The sequence below is a fragment of the Rutilus rutilus genome (genome assembly GCF_951802725.1).
Source record: "Rutilus rutilus genome assembly, chromosome: 11".
NCBI classification, from domain to species: domain Eukaryota; kingdom Metazoa; phylum Chordata; class Actinopteri; order Cypriniformes; family Leuciscidae; genus Rutilus; species Rutilus rutilus.
In genome coordinates, this window is record NC_140216.1 from 27566874 (window position 1) to 27589861 (window position 22988).

Sequence of the window (22988 nt, forward strand, 5' to 3'; positions counted from 1 at the left end):
TATTTTCAATATACATGCTATCCCCCTGGTAATATTATTAGTAAACATGGAATTAGTTTCCATGGAATTACTCAGTTTTCTAATCTCTAAATTATCCAAGTTGACAGAGTGTGTTTAAGATATAAAGTATTGGATGACCAGTCATTTTCTTATATTAAATTTGGATAAGACTGGGTTTATTACTTATTGGACCAAAAACCTGTACACAGAATCTCTTAGAATTCAATTTACATTTAGAAGGATGTACTGTTACTTCATCCTCTACAGTTGAAGACCTGGGTGTTATGTTAGACAGCAACTTCGAAAATCATATTTCATGTTACAAAAACCGCCTTCTTCCACCTCAGAAACATCGCTAAAGCTTGTAATGCATTCATGGCCTGTAGACTGGATTACTGTAATGCATTACTAGGTGGTTGCCCTGCATCCTCAATAAACAATCTACAGTTAGTCCAAAATGCAGCTGCTAGAGTTCTTACCAGGTCAAGAAAATATGATCATATAACACCAATTTTATCATCTCTACGCTGGTCAACTATTAAGTTCCATATCAATGACACTATCAAAGGCACTAAATGGTTCAGCTGTGTATTCAACTGATCTTCTATTGCCCTACAATCCATCATGCTAAGATCAATATAAAATATATGTAAAAAATGTATATTATAAATCAAATATTAAAACCACTTCAATATATACTTATGTATTTAAATTGTATTTATTTATTATTAAGTACTTTTAATGTATTTATTAAGTAATTATTATTAAAATGATATGTTATTTGTTTTTCAAAAACTTTGTGTACTCATACTGATGTTAAGACCACTCTCTAACACAGTCATTGAAAAATCTCCCTCAATATCTACACACACACACAACCATTGTGCAAGGCCAAGCACTCAGTGAGTCACGTGACTACACAGGTCATAGCCTGCAGTCGCGTAATCCATCTGTGACAGTAGAACAGAACAGAGCACTTATGTATGCTTGCACATTTACTCTCATCAGGAAACAGTAGGCGAGAGCAACAGATCAATATTTAACATCAGTTCAGTGGTTTAATTGCACTCACTTAATTCAGGTCAGACACTACTGTTGCAGTTCAGAAGCAACCATCAGCAAGCTTTGACATTGAGCCACTGTTTATTTTCTATTGCAAATATGTCACAGAGAAATGCACCCCGGGGCGTCCCTTATTTGGCTGAACAGAGTACATAATGGATGAAGTGACAGAGTAATAAACAATTGAGGGGGAAATAAAACACAAATGAAGTTACACACACACTAAAAAATGAGAACACGCAATTAACATTAACATATGTGTGCACAAACCCTTTCATAAAAACGTCCTCTCATATCTATCAAATTCTGTAAGCTGTGTTTTAATTTGGTTTATTTTAAAGACCTAATTAGAGGCATTAGCACTCTGTTTGACAGTTAAATTGCAGTTTTGGCATGTACTGTTATTACACTCCCAAAGATTTAATTACACACATGATTTACTGTAAATTCCATGCAAACAGTGAGCTCTAAATGTCACAAGAAAATGCTTGAGTAACACACTCACTGGCCTCAAAATTGCATGTTTTATCAAAACATATTCTTTGTGAAATAATTTGACCAACTCATATGTTTGGAATAATGTGGGAAAAGTCATAACATCAAATGAATGATTTTATTTATTTTTTTCAATTAAACAATACAATATTACTTTGTAAATCTGTATAAGTCTGTTTTTCCAAAACTTTAGTCCGTGAAGGATTGGCTGATAAAAAAATATAGACTTAAGTAATTAAAATAATTTAACCTTATTGTTATTACACTTACTTATTAATATAATCATATTCTTCAATAACATAACTGACAATTATGTGTCGGTATACATAAGTGTTTGGATCAACTTCTTATAGCAAACAGTGACTCATTTAGGTTCATTAACTATCAGTCTAGTTATTTTAATGATATAAACAAAACTGTTTCAAAAATGTCAGATCATTAAAATCAGGCTATTTCAAAATAGACAACAAATTAAACTTTCAGTGTAGACTGAATCTTGTGTGTAACCTTTACATTTTTCTCATTCTCAAGTTTCTCAGCCTCAAGTTTTGCAAGAGATCCTCTCTCCCTCACATTCAAGTTCTGCTTGATTTTCTTTTAATAAAACATAAATGAACAAATAAAACAGACATGCAACAACGCATCTGTCAAACCACTGCTACAAACTACGCTCTCGACATACTCTGATCGGCACGCTTTGACACAATCTGGCAACTCACACATGTTCTCTTTTGGTTTGTTGAGAATATTTCACACCCAAAGATATTTCACAAGAGCCAAGAAATGACACTCATATTTGAACACACAATTACAGAGGATATGGAAAACCATGAAGATCTCTAACCTCCAGATGACTCTGCGCTCTCTGCAAGTTCAGACGCCCCCTCCCCAGTTTCTCCAATGTCCCCGGCATCCGAGTTAGAACCTGCTCCGTTTGAGAACGTTTCGCCTAAAGTGAGAATCATTCCTGACCTTTGCTCTGTATCAAAACTGCACAAATGCTGACTTGCCTCTGCCAATGAAAATAAAGTGAATGATAAAATAAAAACCTAGACAGAAACTCCTCTGACTCTATGAAAAAATCAGGCAGGAGGTAGAGTGAAAAAAGAAAGACAGAAAAAGAGGCCGAGAGACATCCAAACAAAGAAAGGAGAGCCTTACAGACGTCTGCTAAACACAGATGTGGACACACATAAATATACATATACATACACAGATCCTCTTACTAGCGCTTCACTTAAACACACACATACTGCCCTCCCTCCAAACATCTAATCCCACAATCCTCTCCTGCTGTTTCAGACTCCACCCCCTCACATCAGAGACAGCCCATCACCCAGTTAAGCCCCCCAGTGGATCTTACATAAGTGTCCTTATATAAGCTCAGCAACCAGGGGTCTGTGGGGCCAACGCAACATTCACCCACCCTCATTGAACATGTCTCCCGCTGATTTTTCTTTGTCCCAATCCTGGTCATACTTCAAATCCATGGTGTTCATGCATGGACTTTCGCAGGAAATGCATGAGTGAAATTCTGCGGTTTCCATTATGAACAGCAGTACACTCAACACCTCAACACAAGACTCAATGGTCTATATGTGAAGAATGTTCACAGTTTCTACGGTCACACTCTGGACTGACATGTTTGAGACCACAGTTTGCTCATATTCTGTCAGATATACAAAGCTTTAAATGCATGTATAGATTGTGATGTTTTATGCTTGGATTGAATCAGCTGGTGTGTGATGTCAGTTGGGGTCAAATGCATTCGCTTGCTGGATGCATTAAAAACAGCTCACTTAGTTTTTACAGTAATGAATTACTATAATCTTTAGTTCACAACTCTCATTTCATGACCATCATAATGAACCAAGAATTCCAACCAAGCTGGTAATATAAGCAATAACCATCAATCATACCATTTAAAAAAAGACATCATGCACATTGCATTAGGAATGAGTCAAGTCAGTTTCTTCAGATGCCATTTATCAATCACTGGCATTAACTGTTAACATTTACATTTAAATATAAATATTTCTGAAATGTATAAAAAATCACTATACTGTTCAAATGGAGTTGGTAGGATTTGTTGATGTTTCTTATGCTCACCAATGCTGCATTTATTTGATCAAACATACAATAAAATTTCTATTTTAAAATCTATTTTAATCAATGTAATTTATTCCTGTATACTGTCACTTTTGTAAATTCAATGCATCCTTGCTAAATAAAAGCATGGTAGTGCTTTTGAATGGTAGTGTATATTTATACATTTCAGATAAAGAAACATATTATTATTTATATATTTAATATTAAAATATAACTACATTTAAATATATATAATAATATGAATATGTTGTAAATAATAAAAGAATGTTTATCAAATACTAATTTTAAATAAATATTAGGATTTTATGTAGGCCTATGTGTGCTTTTTGAGTGCTTATTGGAGTTAAATCTGGAAACACTGGACATTCAGCCCCCAAAATATCAATGGTATTCAATTCGACTTCCAAAAGACTGAAAAATTTCCTTCCCAGCAAAAGTCCAAAAATCATCATTTAAAATAAATCTTTGTTCAATACTGGTACAGTAGTGTAGTCTGATCTGAGGTCAGTTTGTAAGATGCACCCAGCAATGACAGTCACTCTCTTGCACAGCTGTGCCGTAAGAGGATACGATCTGTCCCTAATCCAGCCGCCCCTCCCCCACATCTCCCTCTTTTCCTCCCCCCTCTCATGGCATTGCCTTCTGTAAATCTGAGCCGGATTTTAATCTCTATCCAATTGTGGATTAGGGAATCCATTAGGAGCTTGCTGGAGCCAGGCTGAAAAGGCACGTCCGGGCATCAGGTATGTAAATGACTCATTGGAGAGGCGGGAAAAAGGTGACAAATAATGCCTGAGGGGAGAGATACTTCCAGGAAGGGTCCATATGTTTACTGCACATGTGCTTCAAATGATGCATTTCAGAGGAAAGCGGCAGTGAGTTTTTAGAAGATGAATTTAGCAGCTATTTTAAACTTTAGCATTAGCTAGTTAACCAAATAGCGATTTTGGATCATTATACACACTTATTTCATAACATAAATTTGAGAAAACAATTCCAAAGAAGTATATCAGGAGACATTGAATTATCAAATTACATCTGACAGCCCATGCACATGCAAATCATCACTAGCTTTCACGTATAATCTGCAGTCGGAGAAAAATCCCATTATCTTTGTAAGGTATTAGCTTGGAGGCTAACTCAAAGTTACAGATGGAGAGCCTTTGCAAATTTGTGAAGCTAAGCCTGTAGAATGTACCTTTAAGCAGCATTTTATGTCTACCATGTCCCATATACATTATTAAAGACACCAATTAAATAAAACCAAAATCAAACCTTAGATTTCCCAACAACTGTAAGTACGTTTAGTGAACATTTGCTCTTGGTTAGCAATAGCTACAAAAAATATTTTAGTAGGCTTAAATCTGTGAAGAAAGACTATGAGGACTTATCTGACCTTCAAATAATGGAGTTACATACATATATTTTTGTATACAATGTACCCCTTCCCAAATTTGCACTGATATTCATGGTTAAACATAACAATGATACTTAAATATCACTGTGGATATTACAATTTGACCATTTACTATAAGTACTTCACAGTCGCTTTTTGACTTATGACCTCTGTCAGCTATTTGAATGTCTGTGAATCATAAAGGTGGCAAATGTGTGACTCTAATGAATATACTATTAATTATTATGCAGCATATTCAACATTTCCAAAACATTTCTCAAACACATTTTCATTTATTTCATCACATTACTTATTACTTACATCTTTCGTTCCAGGCACCAAAGACTATATGCATGTTGGTTTATCTTCAAAACCTGACCATGCATATTTCACAGTGTTATATCTAAAATGATATCTTATTAATCTGTATCACTTTAGGCCTACTGTATCTCTTGTGTTTATATCTCTCAGATACCTACAACTCTTTATAGGCGACCTGAATCACTAACCACTAACCAGTTATTTTACAGCAATTTTAGGACTGGTTTATGAAAAAAGCGCTTGTACTCATAGTAAGTTGCAAGCCAGATAAGTACACTCAGTCTTTCTTCTGCTCACTTCAACATCTCTACCTGTGATCATGGTTGCCGATAAATGAGATTCCAGCTGTAAAGACAATGTCACATTCACTACTGTTCATAATCAAGCAACATTGGAACAATGAACACACAAACACTCCACAATCACACACTGACACACGACTCACTTGTGTCCGATGATGTTCCCGCTCCCTCCCCGTGCTGCTACAAACTTCTCATCTACTGCTCCACGTAAGTGCCGAATCTATAGAGAGAAAGACCATTTTACACTGATCACGCACACACTCTCTTCTTGGGTCGGGACGGAGACTGTCACAGCCCTGATCCTGATACAGCGGGGTCATTGTGTGAACTGTTACTTGAGGTCAGAAGGCAGTTGGCTGGTTTGTTGTGTTAAGCAAAATCCACTATGCTTCTGTTCCATTGATCACCTCATGTCACAATCTTAAAAAAGTATTCTTTATAAAGCAATGCATGATGATGATTTATTGTATGTATGTATGTACTCACTTTAACTTTTCAAAAACCTTTACTTATGTGTTACTTTTTTTGTTATTTAAAGTGTCAAAACATCATGTGCGACCGTCCGGCCATAACTTCTGTTATGAAAACGTCTTTGAAATTACGCAAAATTTATTCAAATTTATTTTCTGCACTATTTGGCATGATTTCCAAAATGTTTTGTAATCCTTTAAAAAAATTCAAAGCATTTGTATTTATATTTCCATCATAATATACAAACAAACTTTGTCCGATGATGTCCATTTTATGAAATATCATGTGGTGCGACCATCAAAGAACTACCATTTTGGGACTTTTATGTTGAAAACAATTCAAACACAGGAAGTTACATCATAAACCAATTTACCAAGGACCCATGGAAACAGCAAGCAGGTTTGTAATTCTCTCAAATTGGAAAAAAAATAAACCTTTGTAATGGTTGGTATGTAGTTGCCACATTTGGATGTCATGTGGTATGACCTCAAAAAAAAATTTATATCAAAAGTTATTTCTACAAATATATATTTTTATTATAAATTTCATAGTGACCTTTTTTGGCAAGCTAGCTTGTTTTGTTTAGGTGGCCAATTCTGTGCCTGTAAATTTTGACTGAATTTGAAAATATCATGTGGTGCGACCAAATATCATGTGGTGCGACCACTGCAGATTGTTTTCCATGATAGATATATGTCCTAGATTGGCAGTTTTATGCTTTTATATTCAATTGACGGTTTATATAAAAAAGTAGTTTACTTTAGTATCATTTGGAATATGTTTTTATGCAATTTGGGATATTTTTTTAATATATTTTCCAGTTTACTCTTTGTACAATATGAGAAAAATGCAACCAAAAAAATTAGAGCATGTCATTTCAGTTTAGTAATAATGCATTTATTAGTAGTGTATTTATTATTGCCTATTTATTTATTTAAAACTATTTTAATCTATTTTACCAGATGCCACTGCCAAGTGAAAAAATTCTGACCCTGCAGCAAGAGAAGAGTACCTTGATAGGAGAAGAGTGAAACATTATTACAGTTTAAAATATCTGTTTTCTATGTGAATATATAGTAAACTGTAATTTATTTATATGATACGTTAATCCAGTCTTCAGTGTCACATGATCCTTCAGAAATCATTCTAATATGTAACCCTAGACCACAAAACCACTTAATGGGTCAATGTCACATGGGTCAATTTTTTTAAATTGAGATTTATACATCATATGAAAGCTGAATAAATAAGCTTTCTATTGATGTATGATTTGTTAAGATAGAACAATATTTGGCCGATACAACTGAAATTCTGGAATCTGAGGGTGCTACAAAATCGAAACATTGAGAAAATCGCCTTTAAAGTTGTCCATTTATGTTTGCGATATTGCTATATTTACTCACAAAAATAAATGTTTATAAATTTATGGTAGGAAATTTACAAAATATAAAACATGATCTTTATTTAATATCCTAATGATTTTTGGAATAAAAGAAAAATCGATAATTTTGACCCATACAATGTATTGTTGGCTATTGCCACAAATACCCTTTGCGACTTGTGACTGGTTTTGTGATCCAGAGTCACTAATGATTTGCTGCTCAAGAAACATTTCTGATTATTATCAATGTTCATATTTTTGTGGAAACTGTGATACATTTTATGTCAGGATTATTTGATGAATAGAAAGTTCAAAAGAACAGCATTTATTTGAAATAGAATCTTTCGTAACATTATAGCCCGCGCCTGAATGTGACACTGAATGTGTCCTTGATTAATAAAAGTATTAATTACTTTAAAAAAACTATTGACCCCAAATGTTACCTGTATACAATACTTTTATGAAATAATTTATATTTATAACATTATTATTTGTTAGAAAGAAATTCTAAGTCAAGTTAAATTAAATGGTGCACTTGTGTTTGTGATGTGATTTTTATATAAAAATAAAATGTTTATAAAATGTTTATGTTCAGGAAAATTCTGTGAAATTTGTATAAAATCTGGTTTAAATCAATTTTTTTTGTATAAAATGTATTATTCATTGATCTCTTTAAATAGATTTTTAACTATATAAGGTCTTCGTGTCATTTGGAGCGACCACTTATGTGGTGCGACCAATAAAAGTATTACATTTAAAATAAAAATTTAAATTTTATTTTAAATAAACTGTATTAAATTTAAAATAAAATATCTTATTTCTGTGGCTGAAATATGAATCACTGATACAGTATGCTTTAGTAAATTATATTTTTTAAAACATTTCTATCAGTTTTATGTGATTTACAGGAAAAATAAGTCTGTTAACTAGATTTAAGAAGGCAACTCAGAAATTATAGAACAAAAAATGAGATCATTATTTACAAAAACTCAAAAGAAATGCAAATACTTGGTTTCTAAACACTTTAATTACCAAGAACTTGTAAAAAAAATGTTTAAGCAGGTTAAGGAAATTAATTCATTTTAAGATAAATCATGGTCGCACCACATGACATTTTTTAAGGCTACGGACAATATTCATCTAGATGAAAAAACACTAAAATCACTTAAATTTATTTTTTTTTATGAATTTAGGTGTACACAACATCCTTAATGTTTGAACAATTGCAACAGGTATTATTATTTTTTGTATTTTAAAATTGGCCTGTTGAAAATCCTTATACGTCATTGACCCAAGTACAATCAACTTGGATGTTTAAGTTATTTAAACTGACTTAAAAAATGAGTTGAATCTTGTAAACTTATAAAAAAAAGTTTAAAATTGCTTAACTTAAATAAGTTAAAGCAATGTAAAATCATGTCATAACTTTTGATAATATTTTACAGTGTATGTTTTCAAGCTGTTTAATTCATTACCTTCAATCAATATACAAAAATTAGGCTAATTAAACCAAAATGAATGAATTAGAACTAAATTCATAAAATGATCGTGTCACTATTATGTTCAGTTTGTTTATTCACATGTTTCTTTGTCTTTGTTTTCCTGCCACTCATCAGTTAGCATGGACACTAACACTAATCATCACAGGTGTTTGTTATTTTGTCATCATCATGTATTTAAGTTCCTCCTTGTGCACTCTTCAGTTGTCCGATATTGTTTGTGTTTATGTTTACACGCTGTCTCACATGTTGGCTATCTTGTTCTGTGTTGTGTAAATAAATCCTCCTTGTTATATCTTCATCATCATCTTCTTCTTCCTTGGATTAGAGCGTTACAGAATACCAGACCAGATGTGTTACGCTGCGAAGTTTGTGGCCGAGAGTCATGAATTTATCATTTTCAGAAGAGTTTTACCGTCTCGCCATCTCCCTCCCCTTCGACTACGAGACCCTGAAGTGTTATGGATCACCATCCCGTTGACCTCCCAGACACCACTGGTCTGAACTGGAAAGAAGTCATCATCCGGTTTCTAGAGAGCGTCCGTCCCCGATCCAGGACACAGCCACACAGACAGCGGAGAATTCGTGTGAGCCCCCGACAGACGGAGAGCTTACACCCGCCGCGACACATTAGTCAGAGCCAGAGGAGAAGAGGACAGAGCTGACCCTTGCCCTGGAAGTGGAGCTCCATCATGAGTCTGACCAGGGGTGTGAACCCGCGACATCAACGGATGAGGCGTGACTACGGAGGATGATAATTGGCTGATAGACTTCAATGAGGAAGTATCGACTCCCACCCTATCCCACCAGGTACCTTCATAATCGCTGTTTTTGAACAACACCAACTGACTGTATGAACTATGAGGTCCTCATTTCATCATTCTACATGGACTGTGTTATTCTTACCGTTTTTCTGTCAAGTTTTGTGGCACCGTGAAGCTCAGCCAGTCCTCCAGCCCCGCCGTTGCCGGATGTCTACAGCCCTGCGCTGTCTCCGGGGAGTCCCTGTGACGTTGAGCTGCAGGTCGTGCATCTACCTGCAGCGCCCATGCGAGAAAATCCTCCGGCCTATGTCCTCTTCTCTCCATCTCGGCCTGTCGACCTGTCGGCTCCACCGGAGACCCTCAGCATTGTGGCTTCACCAGGTTCCCTCGTCCTGCCAGCTCCCCGTGGTTCAGTCGTCACCCTACTTCTGCCAAGGACTTACGGGCCGTCCGCTGCGCTTCGTCCCTCCACCCCTACTGCTGTAGCGTGTTCCTCCTTCCCTTCAGCGTCGCCTCTGTCACACCAGCTCCACCTGAGCCCTCAGGTACTCTAGCTCCGCCTTCAACTAACGTCACTGCGGCATCGCTTTTGTCTCCAGTACCAGCGATGTCACTCGTTTCCAATGGCTCTACGTCTGCGCCTGTGGATCCATCGGCCACGTCTCCGTCGGTCGTCCCCCAGTTTTCGTCAGCCTCGACACCACCTAGGCTCCACCCTCCCTCTACTCCGCCATGGACTGTCGGCACTGGAGAGCTCTGGGTCTGTGCCATCTGGCTTTTTCCATCATCGCCGCCAGGGAATCGTCGTCATCCTTCCGTCACCATCTCTTCGCCACATCTTCGTCCTCCTCCAAAACTCCCTCCAGCCCTCCCTCTGCTCGTCCTTCATTTACGTTATGAGGTCGCGCCTTGCCAGAGGGGAAATACTGTCACCATTATGTTTAGTTTTAGTTGCCATGGATTTGTAGTTTGTTTTCATTCATTCACATGTTTTTTGTTTGTTTTCCCGCCACTCATCAGTTACCATGGACACTAACACTAATTATCCCAGCTGTTCGTTATTTTGTCATCATCTTGTATTTAAGTTCCTTCTTGTGCACTCTTCAGTTGTCTGTTATTGTTTGTGTTTGTTTACACGCTTTCTCGCATGTTGGCTATCTCGTTCTGTGTTGTGTTAATAAACCCATGTTATATCTTCATAATCGTCGTCTTCCTTGGATTAGAGCGTTACAGATCTCATGAAGGAAACCCCTAAAAGGTTCTATATGATTATGAAGTGCCTGACAGAACCCTTTAAGGTTCTATATAGAACCTTTCCTATAGACTGTAGGCACTTTCATTTCAAATAAAGAAGCTGGAGAGTGTGCTATGCATATTACATGACAGATAAAAATAGGTGGCCAACATACATGTTGAATTAAGATGGATTCTCGAGTCGAGGGACTGTGTAATTCTGAAAGCTTCAGTGAATCTCTGTGCTATTTCTGTGAATTTTGTTTACATGTTACTACTACAGTGAAACCAGCACAAAAAAAAGCCATAGAACATCTGTGCAAAATATTGAAGGAGTTAGTAGATAAAAATGACTTTGGTGGATAAACTCAAAAAACATATCAAAGACCAACAAGGAGAGACAAAGACACAAATGTTTTCTGTCTACAAAATGATTCTATCTACTGCATTTGTCCTCTAAATAGTGTTTGTAAGAAATCTTCTACTGTGTGTGTGAGCTTCTGTCCTTGTTGAACTTTGACATGTTACTACTATAAAAAGGCATTTTTTGCAAGCTTTTGAAGTCACCATGAAATCAAAATTGACAATTCATATGTTTTATGGAATATTGCAGTATTTTACTATTATTGATTTAGGCTATCTGTGCACATCATTATTATTATTTTTTTATTCATGTGCCCTCATACATTTTAAAGAAAATAACTCCGCCTCCTACTTGGAGGCAGCACATTTCTTCTCTTCTCTGATGACGTTTACCTACATGAGGGCGGTACAACCTGTCACTCACATGAGATCACAGCAATAGCAAACCACAACCATCCAACAATTCCCAAAGGACAAAATCAAATTCCGCCCTACATTTTTTTTCTTGTTTGAGAAGCTGTTTCACTTGGATATACATCACAATTGGGAAGAAAAGACTATCACAACTTAAGTTTCATGCCAACTTTAAAGACAAAATGAGAGCACTAGAAGACACCATCATAAAACACATAACAAATATATTATTTATCACATTTTTCTAATTTAGCGGGGATATGCATCCATTAAAGTTTGTGTACGACAGCTATTATGAATGTCTCTGCGGATCGGTTCTCATAAAGAGGGACTGGTAACATGGCTTTGCCGACAGCCTAATGTCCATCCCACAGCCTGCGCTGCTGACGTCTCAATACTTGATAATTACTGAACTTGATGGAGCGCACACACGCTCGTCTCTGAACAAAGGAAACGGCACATTGCAAACCCCCTCATTACACACACACACACACGCACACACACTTATTCACTTGCATGAATATGTAGGTCAGTTTGCATGATGAAGTGCCCTGCAAATAAGAGGATTACGCTGATTGTGCCAAAAGCAAAACAAATAATGAAAAGCCACAACAACAATTTTCATCATCTAAAAATCAATCTATAAAATATTAACAATATCTATGTTTTCATTTGTGTTTTTTATGCTTCATATTTTTAATACAATATAATTTTCCCTATTGGGTTGAAGGCAGATGTGATGTAAAAAAATAAAACATACAAAATGTAATAGCATAGCATAGCCTACAAAGTAAAAATAGCAAAGTGAAAATGGTAAAAATGTTAATGTTAAAGCAAATGTTAGATGTTTGATTGTCCTTGTTGACAGATTTGATATTGTGTCTAGGTGAAGTTTAATTTTTTTTTTCATAAAAACTGTGAAGAGAGACTTATAATCAGCATATTTATTTACATTTTTGGATGTAGAATTGAATTAATAAATTACATTTATAACATTCCATTTATAACACAACACTGATCATCATTAAGATCATTTATATAGCATAAACTAAAATGCCACGGACAAAATTCTACTATGCAAATAATTAAGACAGATTTACCTTGGATAAGTATTTAATTAGATAAAATGTATGAATTAAAAGACACTTTGACAAGAAAAAAATCAAAGCATTTTATTAAATAGATTATTTAAATGGAAAATTGTGGAAGGGTGAAAATAATAAAGACCCAGAGTCTTGCTCTAATGTTTTCTGATATTTACAGGTAATTGAAGACACGCCCCTTTGGAACCCCAAGTCTTCTGCGTAATGACGTAGAGGGATTCCCCGGTCACTTCCCAGAAATGTTTACACGGGCAGATGTCCAGGGTTCGGGTGGGAGTAGGACACTGCGTAATTATGAACTAAGATCGATATTAAGGTAGACTATACACATATTATGCTCAGTTGAAACACTGACAACCGACAGGTGTCTTTAAAACGACACAATTAAGGCCGAAATAAGCTCAAATGCGCAAGGATATCCGCCATGTCCTCTTCCTACAGAATACCTACAAAGTCTTGTTTCACGTAAAGTCAAACTCAACTCAATTGACAATCGCGAATGTATTCTATTAAAATTTAAGAAGTTGTGTGACATTCCCAAAGAAATTTTTGTCAAGATCCGCTCCATCAAAACTGCAGCGCGGGACGTTCAGTCCATTAACGATACCATCAATATCAGCAGAACGAGGCGAACGAAATATATCACTGGCAAAAGATTATCTATCCTATGCTGTGCATTTAAAAACTATATTTGTTGCAGATGTTTTCACACGCGCGGCCATTTTTGTTTTATGTTCAAAGCGCAAAACAGACTTAACCTGTTCCACCTGAACCATAACGGGACACTGGACAGATTAGAAGTACATAATCACTGATCGCCCATCAGTGACCGAACCTGGTGGCTCTCCAAACACTCACACACAATGCGCGTGCACATACAACACGCACAATTCACGCACACTAAAAAGGACGGCTGGGGGCTGGACTTCCGAAGGCAAAGTCATTTCTACTCAAAAGTGTCTCTCTCCAGCACGTGCAATGATACTTTAAAATGAAACACAGCTTGCTCCGATTCCGCACTTCGTAAACAATATGATCACTGCACTCACCAAGGTTGTTCCGAGTTAGAGCTCCGGTTGTCCCGGTCAGATATTCAAAGCTTTCAGTGGTCGTGGGTCCCGTGGCTAACTATTCGGACACACACAATGCCAATCAAACGCTAAGCCTCGCCTTTCGAGTGACGTCGGTGCGAATGGACCAATCAGAACGTGCTCTGGGTTCGCGTCTCGCCCTCTCGTGGCAGATTATGCGAGACAGGGGTATCTGCAGGTTGGAAAGGTAGGGCGTTTCTAAAGGTGAATTGCTACAACAGAAACTTACCCCTATCCCAGGGGTGTCCAATCCTGCTCCTGTCTGTCCTGCAAAGTTTAGCTCCAACCCCAATTAAACACACATGAAGCAGCTAATCAAAGTCTTACTAGGTATAGCCTACTTCCAGACAGGAGTGTTGAGGCAAGCGGGACCTAAACTCTGCTGGACAGTGGCCCTCCAGGACATATTTTGGACACGCCTGCCCTAAACCTACCCCACACCCTAACAGGCAGCTTCCGCAACCAACTGTAAAGACATGTTATGAGATTTTGTCTTATTTAGTAGCTAAGAATGAGTAGAGTTCACCTTTGTGGATACACATATTAGAATGACTTTTAATATAATAAAAATCATATTAGTCAATGACTAAAATCCCTCGACTACACAAGGACAAATGAGACAGGACGATTTGCTTTCCCATACAATTTGCATTGTATTTAACTGGCAAATTGTACAACCCCATTTCCAGAAAAGTTGGGACATTTTGAAAAATGCAATAAAAACCACACTCTGTGATGTGTTAATTCTCTTGAACCTTTTTTTTTTAACTGACAAAAGTACAATGTTTTCACTGACCAACATAATTGTATTTTGTAAATATAAACAAATTTAGATTTTGATGGCTGCAACACACTCCCCAAAAAGTTGGGATAGAGGCAAAATTAAAGTGAAAGATTACATAATATCCAAAGCTGATTCTGAAACAGTCCACAATGAGCAGGTGAATTGGTAGCCTAATAGGTGAGGGTATCCTCATATATATTACTCATATATATGATTGACTGTAGAAGAGCTTCTCACTCTTTGCAAGCAAAGATGGGTTATGGTTCTTTGTGCCAATTATCATGAGAGAATTGTCAAACAATTCAAAAATCACATTTCTCAATGCAAGATTGCAAAGAATTTATGTGTCACAAAGTCAACAACATCGGCAGCACCAGATTTCTACACTCCACCCACTCCGCAGTCACCAGAGTACTAATCACCGCCACCTGTCGTCACCAATCTTCACTGATCATCACCCAGCACTTTATAACACTTCCCAATGCAGTTCACCATTGTCTGGTCTCGCTGTTCCCTCAAAGAACACTTCACGATACCTTCACGAAATCTGCCTTTTACCACCTTAAAAATATCTCTAGACTTTGACCTTCTCTCTCAGACTCATGGCAGAGTTAATCATTCATGCCTTCATCACTAGTCGTTTGGACTACTGTAATGCTGTCCTGTATGGGGTACCCAGCAAGGTCCTGGACAAGCTACAATATGTCCAGAACTCGGCGGCCAGGGTTCTCACAAACACTAGGTCGTGGCAGCACATCACCCCAATCCTCACTCAGCTTCACTGGCTCCCAGTCAAATTTCGCATCACCTACAAAATCCTCCTTTTCACCTATAAATCTCTCCATGCCACTGCCCCCCAGTACCTACTGGATCTTCTCCATCCCTATATCCCCTCTCACGGAATCTACGGTCCATTGACAAGGGCTTGCTCTCTGTCCCCCATACCAGACTACAGACTTTTGGGGACAGAGCATTCAGCGTCGCAGCTCCCACCCTCTGGAACTCCATCCCCTCAGACATCCGAAATGCCCCTTCTCTGGACATTTAAAAAAAACCCACCTTTTTAAAAAGGCATTTAACCTTGAATGACTTTTTTTTATTATTATTATTTTTTTTTTATCTCTGTAGTTATCTGTAAAGCGTCCTTGGGTCCCGTGAAAGGCGCTATATAAATATAAGTTATTATTATTATTATTATTACCTTCACGATACCTTCACGATACGATTTGTCTTCTTCCTTCATCCGTCTTCAGTCATCTGCATCAATCTCCATTTCTGAACCTGCAACAGATAAGACCCTTACTCATCCAGATATCCATCCTGAACACTATATTCATCAGTTACTCACCCGTTTCCATCGTTGCGATCACATACTTCTGCAAATAAACCTGTTGATTACTTTACCTGTGTGAATCCTTCTGTTTCATGACATTATGTCTTTCACCATTTACAATACATAATATTGTGAATAGATTCGGGGAATGCAGAGAAATCTACAAGTACATGTAGGGCAAGGCAGGAAACCTCTGTTGAAGGAGTGTGACCTTTGAGCCCTCATACAGCACTGCATGAGAAACCATCTTGCTCCTCTGTTAAATATATCCACATGGGCTCTGAGGTTTTTGAAAACTGTTGTCACTTAACACAGTCTGACGCTGCATCAAGAATTGCAACTCGAATCTCTGTAACGCAAGTTCTCTGGGCCTGATCTCAGATGATCTAAAAGACAGTGGAAACGTGTGCTGTGATCAGTTGTGGTCAGATGTTTCAGCTTGTTTTTGGAAAAAAAAAACTGACTCTGAGTTTTCAGTCCCATTTAGAAGAAAGGGACCATCCAGACTATCATCAGTGACAGGTGCAAGAGCAAACATCTGTCATGGTGTGAGGTGCTTCAGTGCATCACGTGTATATTTGGATTGTACAGAGACATAAACTGCCATCAAGATGACATCTTTCCTGGGAAGCAAGACAATGCCAGGCCTCATTCAGCATGTTCTACAACAGTGGTTTCTTAGACACTCTAGAGTGGATGTGCTTGACTGCAGTCCAGATCTGTCTCTTATTGAAAATGTATGGCCTATCATCCAAAGCAGAATCAGACAACGACGACCACGGACTGTTGAGCAGATGTTTTATATTAGGTGAGATGAGGCAAAAATTTAACTTGCAAAACTGCAACAGTTAGTATTCTTAATTCCCAAATGATTAAATCGTGTATTTAAAAGGAAAGGTGATGTGAGACAGTGGTAAACATGCCTCTGTCCCAACTTTTTTGGAGTTTGTAGCAGCCACCAAAATCAACAATAGTTTATTGGTAGTTGGTCAGTGAAAACATTGGAAACATTTTATTTGTACATTTTTTCAGTTAAACAAAGGTTCAAGAGAATTGACAAATCACAGATTCTTGATTATTATTGCATTTGACAAAATGTCCCAACTTTTCAGAAAATGGGGTTTGTAAGCTGCAATAGAGAGCTCTCTTTCATCTCTTAACGTTTTTAGGGGGAAAAGGATGTGAGTTTATAACTATTATAATATATAATTTTGACTTATTCATGTAAATAAAATTTGCAAGACTATAAAGGGGAAATGGACAAGCAAGATACTGGATGCGCAAACGCACACAAGAGGGCGCACTTTCTACAAAATGTTTTTGAAGTTTCCTCTAGTGACTGTTGTTAAATGTCTCATGGAGAGAGTGTCTCTGGTGCAGGACAGAGGCGTTTAGTGAAGGTATCTGCACCCCTGGCATCAGTGTTGTATGAGTAGTATCTCTTTAGGGATTTGGACAAAGGGCTCCACCACTTTTTTGTGTGGGCATGTAAACTGTTATTTTTTTTGATAGCATGTCGGCAGTGACAAGTAAACTTCTAAAAGTTGGATCACTATACGATCAGATTATACAGCCCATTTTGAACAGCTGAATCCATGTTTTTATTATAACTAGTAACGTACCCCTTGCCATCCACAAAGTAGTCTGTATAATCCAAACTGAATCAAATTGATACTAAAATCATCTGCTTACAGACATGCACAACATAACCATGTCAGTAAGGAACAATAACGATAAATAGACTATGTCCAGAATAGATCACTAACATGGCTACTACTTGTACTATTTCTGTAGTACGTACTGTGCATAGTATGCAAATTTTGTATTCAATGCATGAAATACCTGGATCACTATTTGCCAAAATATGCTGTATATGCAACTGAACACCACTCACAATTAAGCGTGCAATTTAATGAGGTCATTTGACAATATTGCTGTTTATGTACACTTTCACATACTACTTTTAAAAATAGTAAGCAGTATGCAATTTATATTACTGTTATAGTACAAATTACATTTTTGCTTTGCACTGTTGAAATTCTTTGACCGCAAACATTTCAGTGCACTGGGATTGATTTTGACTATGGGACAGTCCTATAACTCCCAGCTATGCGCTTACTTTTGAACTAGGTTTGATTGAGACACAACCTACCCTGTAGTATGCAAAAAGCAATACAGAATATGCAGTATTCATAAAATGGAAAATTCCCATATGTGACCTATTCTTCTGCCCAGATTCTTTAGTATGCATCTGATAGTGAAGAACAGGGTGGATAGTGTGTCCAGATCCTTCTACACGTGTATAGATAGAGAGTAGTGCTCTAACAGTCAGACTAAACTACACACTGAAAATATATGCACTGGTTAACGAAGCACAGGTGAAATAGGCACAATTACTATGACAGGAAACAGGAAATAGAATACATGACCTAGACAAAAAGTCAATTACATAAAGTGTTAACTAGGGAAAGACCAGGAGCTATACGTGACAAGAAGAGTCTGACAAACCTGAAGATAATAAAACATTGAAGAAGATGATAAAACATTGAAGCCTTGAAAAGCAAACATTTGCATATGATGTGAATCTGCTCTTACAATTTTAATGCTTTGAACGTCACATTTTCGTCACCTGCATGATGAATGTAAATGCCTTTTACGGCACCTTTCTAATGTCCAAAGTATATCAGTAATTGTGCCATGGACTTTTTCTAATAATTTTTGGATTTGCATATAATGTGCTTCACCAGTTTTACATTTTGCTTTTAACTTTGGAATGCAGTTTGACCCTTATTCAACATCTGCATTGGTTAGCTACAATTACCTGACGGCCGAAACAACCTAGAATGAGTATTATGACCAACGGGCCATTTATTGCAATTTAAAATTGAACAACTTCAATCAACCTTGAAACATTTAGCCTCAGAACAATGAAGCTCTAGGGAATTGGTTTTATACTATAACTTTTAATATGTTTTTTCTAATTTACCTTTTTTTTTTTTACTGCCAGGAATCAATTCTATTAAGCTCTGAGTATTCTTAAACTTGACTGATATGTTTTTATTGAAAGCAGAACACAGGAAACAAAGACGACTCATTCAAATATAGTGAACTTTATTAGCACTGTTATACTGTACAGTTAGTAATGTTCTTTTTTGATATTTGGGATTACAATGGACACAACACGCATACACACAGTAAGTCTCTGTACAATTGTCTTGTTGGGCGGCTGACTGATCTCCGATGAGTCCAGAGCGGGCACGCGTCAACAAGGCCATATTCAGTGGAACCATATCTTAGCATTTCACATAGACGCACGCTTGTACAGACATAAGGATTTGAATGTTCTGCAGTGTTTTCACTATTCTGATTATGGCTGTGGTACTTCACAGAAAGTTGTTGATCTTGATGATACAGAAGATTTCAATTTGATGAGATTTGGTGACCGTATAACAGGATGACACATGGATATGACTGTGTTAACACAATTGCTGAGATCACCACACCAAATGGTCCTCATATCTGTGGATAAACAGCCATAAATTCTTATAATCAAACAAACAAAAAAAACTTTTTACACAATAAAGTGTTCACTGTTACGCTTGATGTTTTTATTGTTTAGCTACTTAAGAATGATGAATGGAACACTATAATAATAATATTGTCATAAAAGAATAATGAATTAATTATAAGCTGTCTAAAGTCAGTTTATAAGCCTTACCTGGTCTGAGGATGGGACTCTGTTTCACCAATCAGAAGGTCTGATATTAAGGTGTCAGCGCTGGACCTTTTGCCATACCTGTCAAACAGAACAAATACATCAAAATCACGTGTAAGAATGATTATGAGTGGAGTTAACTTTTGTAAAATCATTTTGTCTTTTTGCGCTTACCATTTGTAAAACATCAACTTACTTCACGATTTCTACTTACCGTGGAGCAAAATAATACGCACTAACTGACTGTAAAGAACTTACGGTATGTAGTTACTATAACGTCGAAAATGAAGCTAAAACATGAGCTCATTAATACTAATATGAAACAATATTCCTGCCCCCATTCTAGATCACATAGATCCCAATGTCAATTTAAACTTGATTCCCACAACTAAAGTTTACGCTTAGAATGAAGTGCATCGTTTCCATTTCCACGTGCAGTCTAATCTATGTTCTTCATTTTTCTTTAAGCGGAAGGAAAACAATAGGCTACTTTAGTTATGCGAAGGGATTTGAGTTTATTTGTAACCGTTCCTTAGTAGCCTATGTCTCTTTGTTACTTCGCTTGCTTTCAAAACTGTGTATTTCGTCACGTCAATAATTAAAGAAGGGCAATCAGCGATGAATTTTAGTAAGTACAAAACCACATCCCGCTGTTAAACACATTGCAGTGCGCAGTCAATTAGAGAGTCAGCGGGGGTTCATCTATGGATTAATCCAGTGCTTTTGAAAAGAAAGAAACGGAACTATAGTTGTCCAGTCCCCATGCAGTTGCTTCAAGGTAGAGCTTTTTCTTTCTTTCTTTTTTAAATAGGCTACAGATTAACTTTTGTCGGTCAAAAAATAGGCTAAGCGATGTTGTTGAGAGAAGAAAGAAAAGGAACAACTTGAGAAAGAATTTTTAAACATTTCCATCCAATTCTTTTGAGAAGTATTTCTTATAAGGAAAAGTAAAGAGCTCACCTCTGCCTTGTTATGAGGTTGATGTAGTGTCTTAGTGCAGAATAATACTTGGCGAGCTCCTCCGCAGGTGCCTCCTCTCCAGGGTTGTCCGGTTTTGTTGGATACCCTTCCGTAAGAGTTCCCAAGCAGGCGAACAAGAGGAAGGCGCACGCTGCCCAACCGATCCACATTTTCATATTTGGATGCATCTGAGATATAAAACAAATATATATATTAAAAAAAAATAATAATAATAATAATAATAATAAAGCAAAAGTGTTTGCGCAAATGCGTAATCTAATGTTCTAAAAACTAACTCATATAATCACAAATCTTAACAGGAGACGTTTGGGCTGGACTGTGGTCTGCATTAAACTAGAAATTATGTTTTATGGTATTAATATAGCGATATTTAATATTACTAGCATAATAGAGATATTTCATAAAAGCTACATTTCATTAGTTTCTTAAATAAATAAAACTTAATAAAATAAAGCTTCCAAATATATAAAAATGGTGCACTTACTCTTCCTTGTATGAGGTCTTGATTGCACTTCTTGCTCGGTGGGTCTCGACTTCTCTGATTTTCTGCAATCTGTGTCGTGTGTCGTCTGGTTTTATACCTGCACGGCTCGTGCCATAAAGAGCGGAGCCCACGCGCAATTGCGCGCGACTCTTTTGATGCGCGCGAGCCCGCGTCACGGATTAAAACCTCTGTCATCACTGCTTTAAAACGCGCTTGTTTGGTCCTCATTTGAATGCGTGGGAGGTTATTTAGGGACGGTATTTTGCACTAAACACAAGAAGTTCGAATCATGATCTAAAACTTCCAGCTTTATTCACTTGTTTCACCTTTTAAACTTCTTCAGTTCTTTACTAAAATGGCATCCTGATATCTACACGCTGAACCTGATAGGGAACGTTTCAATTATCCCATAGAACAAACAAAGAGTCCATTTATGAGTATCATGCTATGTTGCATGTTATTTATAATGCCATTGGAAAGCTTTATTGCTCTTTCATAACTCGGTTCTGTTTCAATGAAGCATTTGTCTCAGATGCTTAAAATTATAGAAGGAACACAAATGAGTGTCATTTACAAGTGTCAACATACAATATGATTAATAAAGTTATAAAATGAATGTGGATAGCTCAGCCTTTTGAATGAATTTCATAAAAAATGTTTCAGATCATATTATAATCTTATAAAATTCTGACTTTTGATTGCAGACTGGGTATTTTGTCATTTCTGAGAACAGCGTGAGACATCGTTCGAGAAGACACGGTGTATTACTGGGGTCTTTTTCTCAAATGGAAAATCAGAAAAACTGGAAAGGGATTTTTTCCCCCTCCATGATTCCCTTATAGGAATAATAATGAAGTAAAATGGACATCCCCCAAAAACTATGCATACAATGATGTGAGTTTTTGAAGTCAGATGAAATTAATGATAAAAAAACACACACCTTGAAATGGAGAGGAAATGAAAAGCATTTCATTTATTCAGGCATGACATGAAACTGGGTCAAAATGCATTAGTTTTGCCGGAGCTAAAAAAAAAAAAAACATGGCCATTGTGCTCAAATCATAGGATAAAAGAGTTAGAATGTGAAATTTTGGATTGTATGTGTGCTCTGTTGAGAACTTTGCATGGATTATTTGTCAGTATAACCGCAGTACGTCAGTCATTCCAGAGAGACTTTATGCATCATATACCACATCATGGCTTTGCTCTCTTGTTAAAAAATATTTTCACTGTAACCTGTCCCCTCCTTTTTTTCTACTCTTTATCGGAGTACATCTGAGTGTGTTGCACTCGTCAAAGGCAAACTGTCTTCATATGAATGACAATATAATATGTTCTTTGTGTTGTTGAATGAGGCTGTGTTGTGATAAGGAAAATATTGTGGGGCCAGAATGTCTTTCTTTGTCAACAACTGTAGATAATTACATGCACAATCAATTTTTTAGTTGTTGTTACATAGGGCAGTGTGTCCCATTTTACCTCTTTCACTTTTTTGGTGTTTTTGTTATCTCTCTCTCTCTCTCTGCCAATCTCTCTTTCACACTGAGCTGATGAACAGTATAGAGCTTTGAAAGGAAGCACCTCAAAAATTCATCTCCAGAATTCGCCAATTCATCTCCATTTATTGCTGCACATCTGCTTCCACTCACTCAGACATGTATTAATTTTACTAACCCTTACTAACACT

The 22988-nt window shown here is 36.8% G+C and overlaps 2 protein-coding genes across 6 annotated transcripts in view; both read right to left on the reverse strand.

Annotated features, from left to right (window-relative positions):
• The window catches only part of pals2b (protein associated with LIN7 2, MAGUK p55 family member b), a 34927-nt gene extending 20734 nt beyond the window's left edge, over positions 1–14193 (reverse strand). Inside the window, exons 1-4 of one of the 5 annotated variants that reach the window (XM_084422636.1) lie at positions 13963–14055; positions 5829–5905; positions 5695–5728; positions 2402–2506 (exon numbers count right to left, since the gene is read on the reverse strand). In XM_084422636.1, coding sequence (XP_084278762.1) covers positions 2402–2506; positions 5695–5704 — 115 coding nt within the window. In that variant the 5' untranslated portion in view covers positions 5705–5728; positions 5829–5905; positions 13963–14055. Of the gene's footprint in view, positions 1–2401; positions 2873–5694; positions 5729–5828; positions 5906–13962 lie in introns of those variants that run through there. The other 4 variants (XM_084422637.1, XM_084422638.1, XM_084422639.1 and 1 more) reach the window with 4 other exon arrangements.
• A 5020-nt stretch (positions 14194–19213) lies between these two features.
• Positions 19214–21373, reverse strand: npy (neuropeptide Y). The gene is made up of 4 exons (XM_084424379.1): positions 21302–21373; positions 20797–20984; positions 19840–19917; positions 19214–19640 (listed from the first exon to the last, which is right to left on the reverse strand). Exons 2-4 carry the CDS (start codon positions 20982–20984, stop codon positions 19616–19618), a joined length of 291 nt encoding a protein of 96 aa, XP_084280505.1. The 5' UTR covers positions 21302–21373; the 3' UTR covers positions 19214–19615.
• Between the last annotated feature and the right edge of the window lie 1615 nt (positions 21374–22988).

What these genes read in the sequence shown, in the direction of transcription:
- npy (XM_084424379.1), bottom strand. Translation starts at nt 20,984, where the DNA reads ATGCATCCAAATATGAAAATGTGGATCGGTTGGGCAGCGTGCGCCTTC. An exon ending in AACCTCATAACAAGGCAGAG is followed by an intron (nt 19,918 to 20,796) that starts GTGAGCTCTTTA and finishes TCTGTTTGACAG; the next exon opens with GTATGGCAAAAGGTCCAGCG. An exon ending in GAGTCCCATCCTCAGACCAG is followed by an intron (nt 19,641 to 19,839) that starts GTAAGGCTTATA and finishes GTTTATCCACAG; the next exon opens with ATATGAGGACCATTTGGTGT.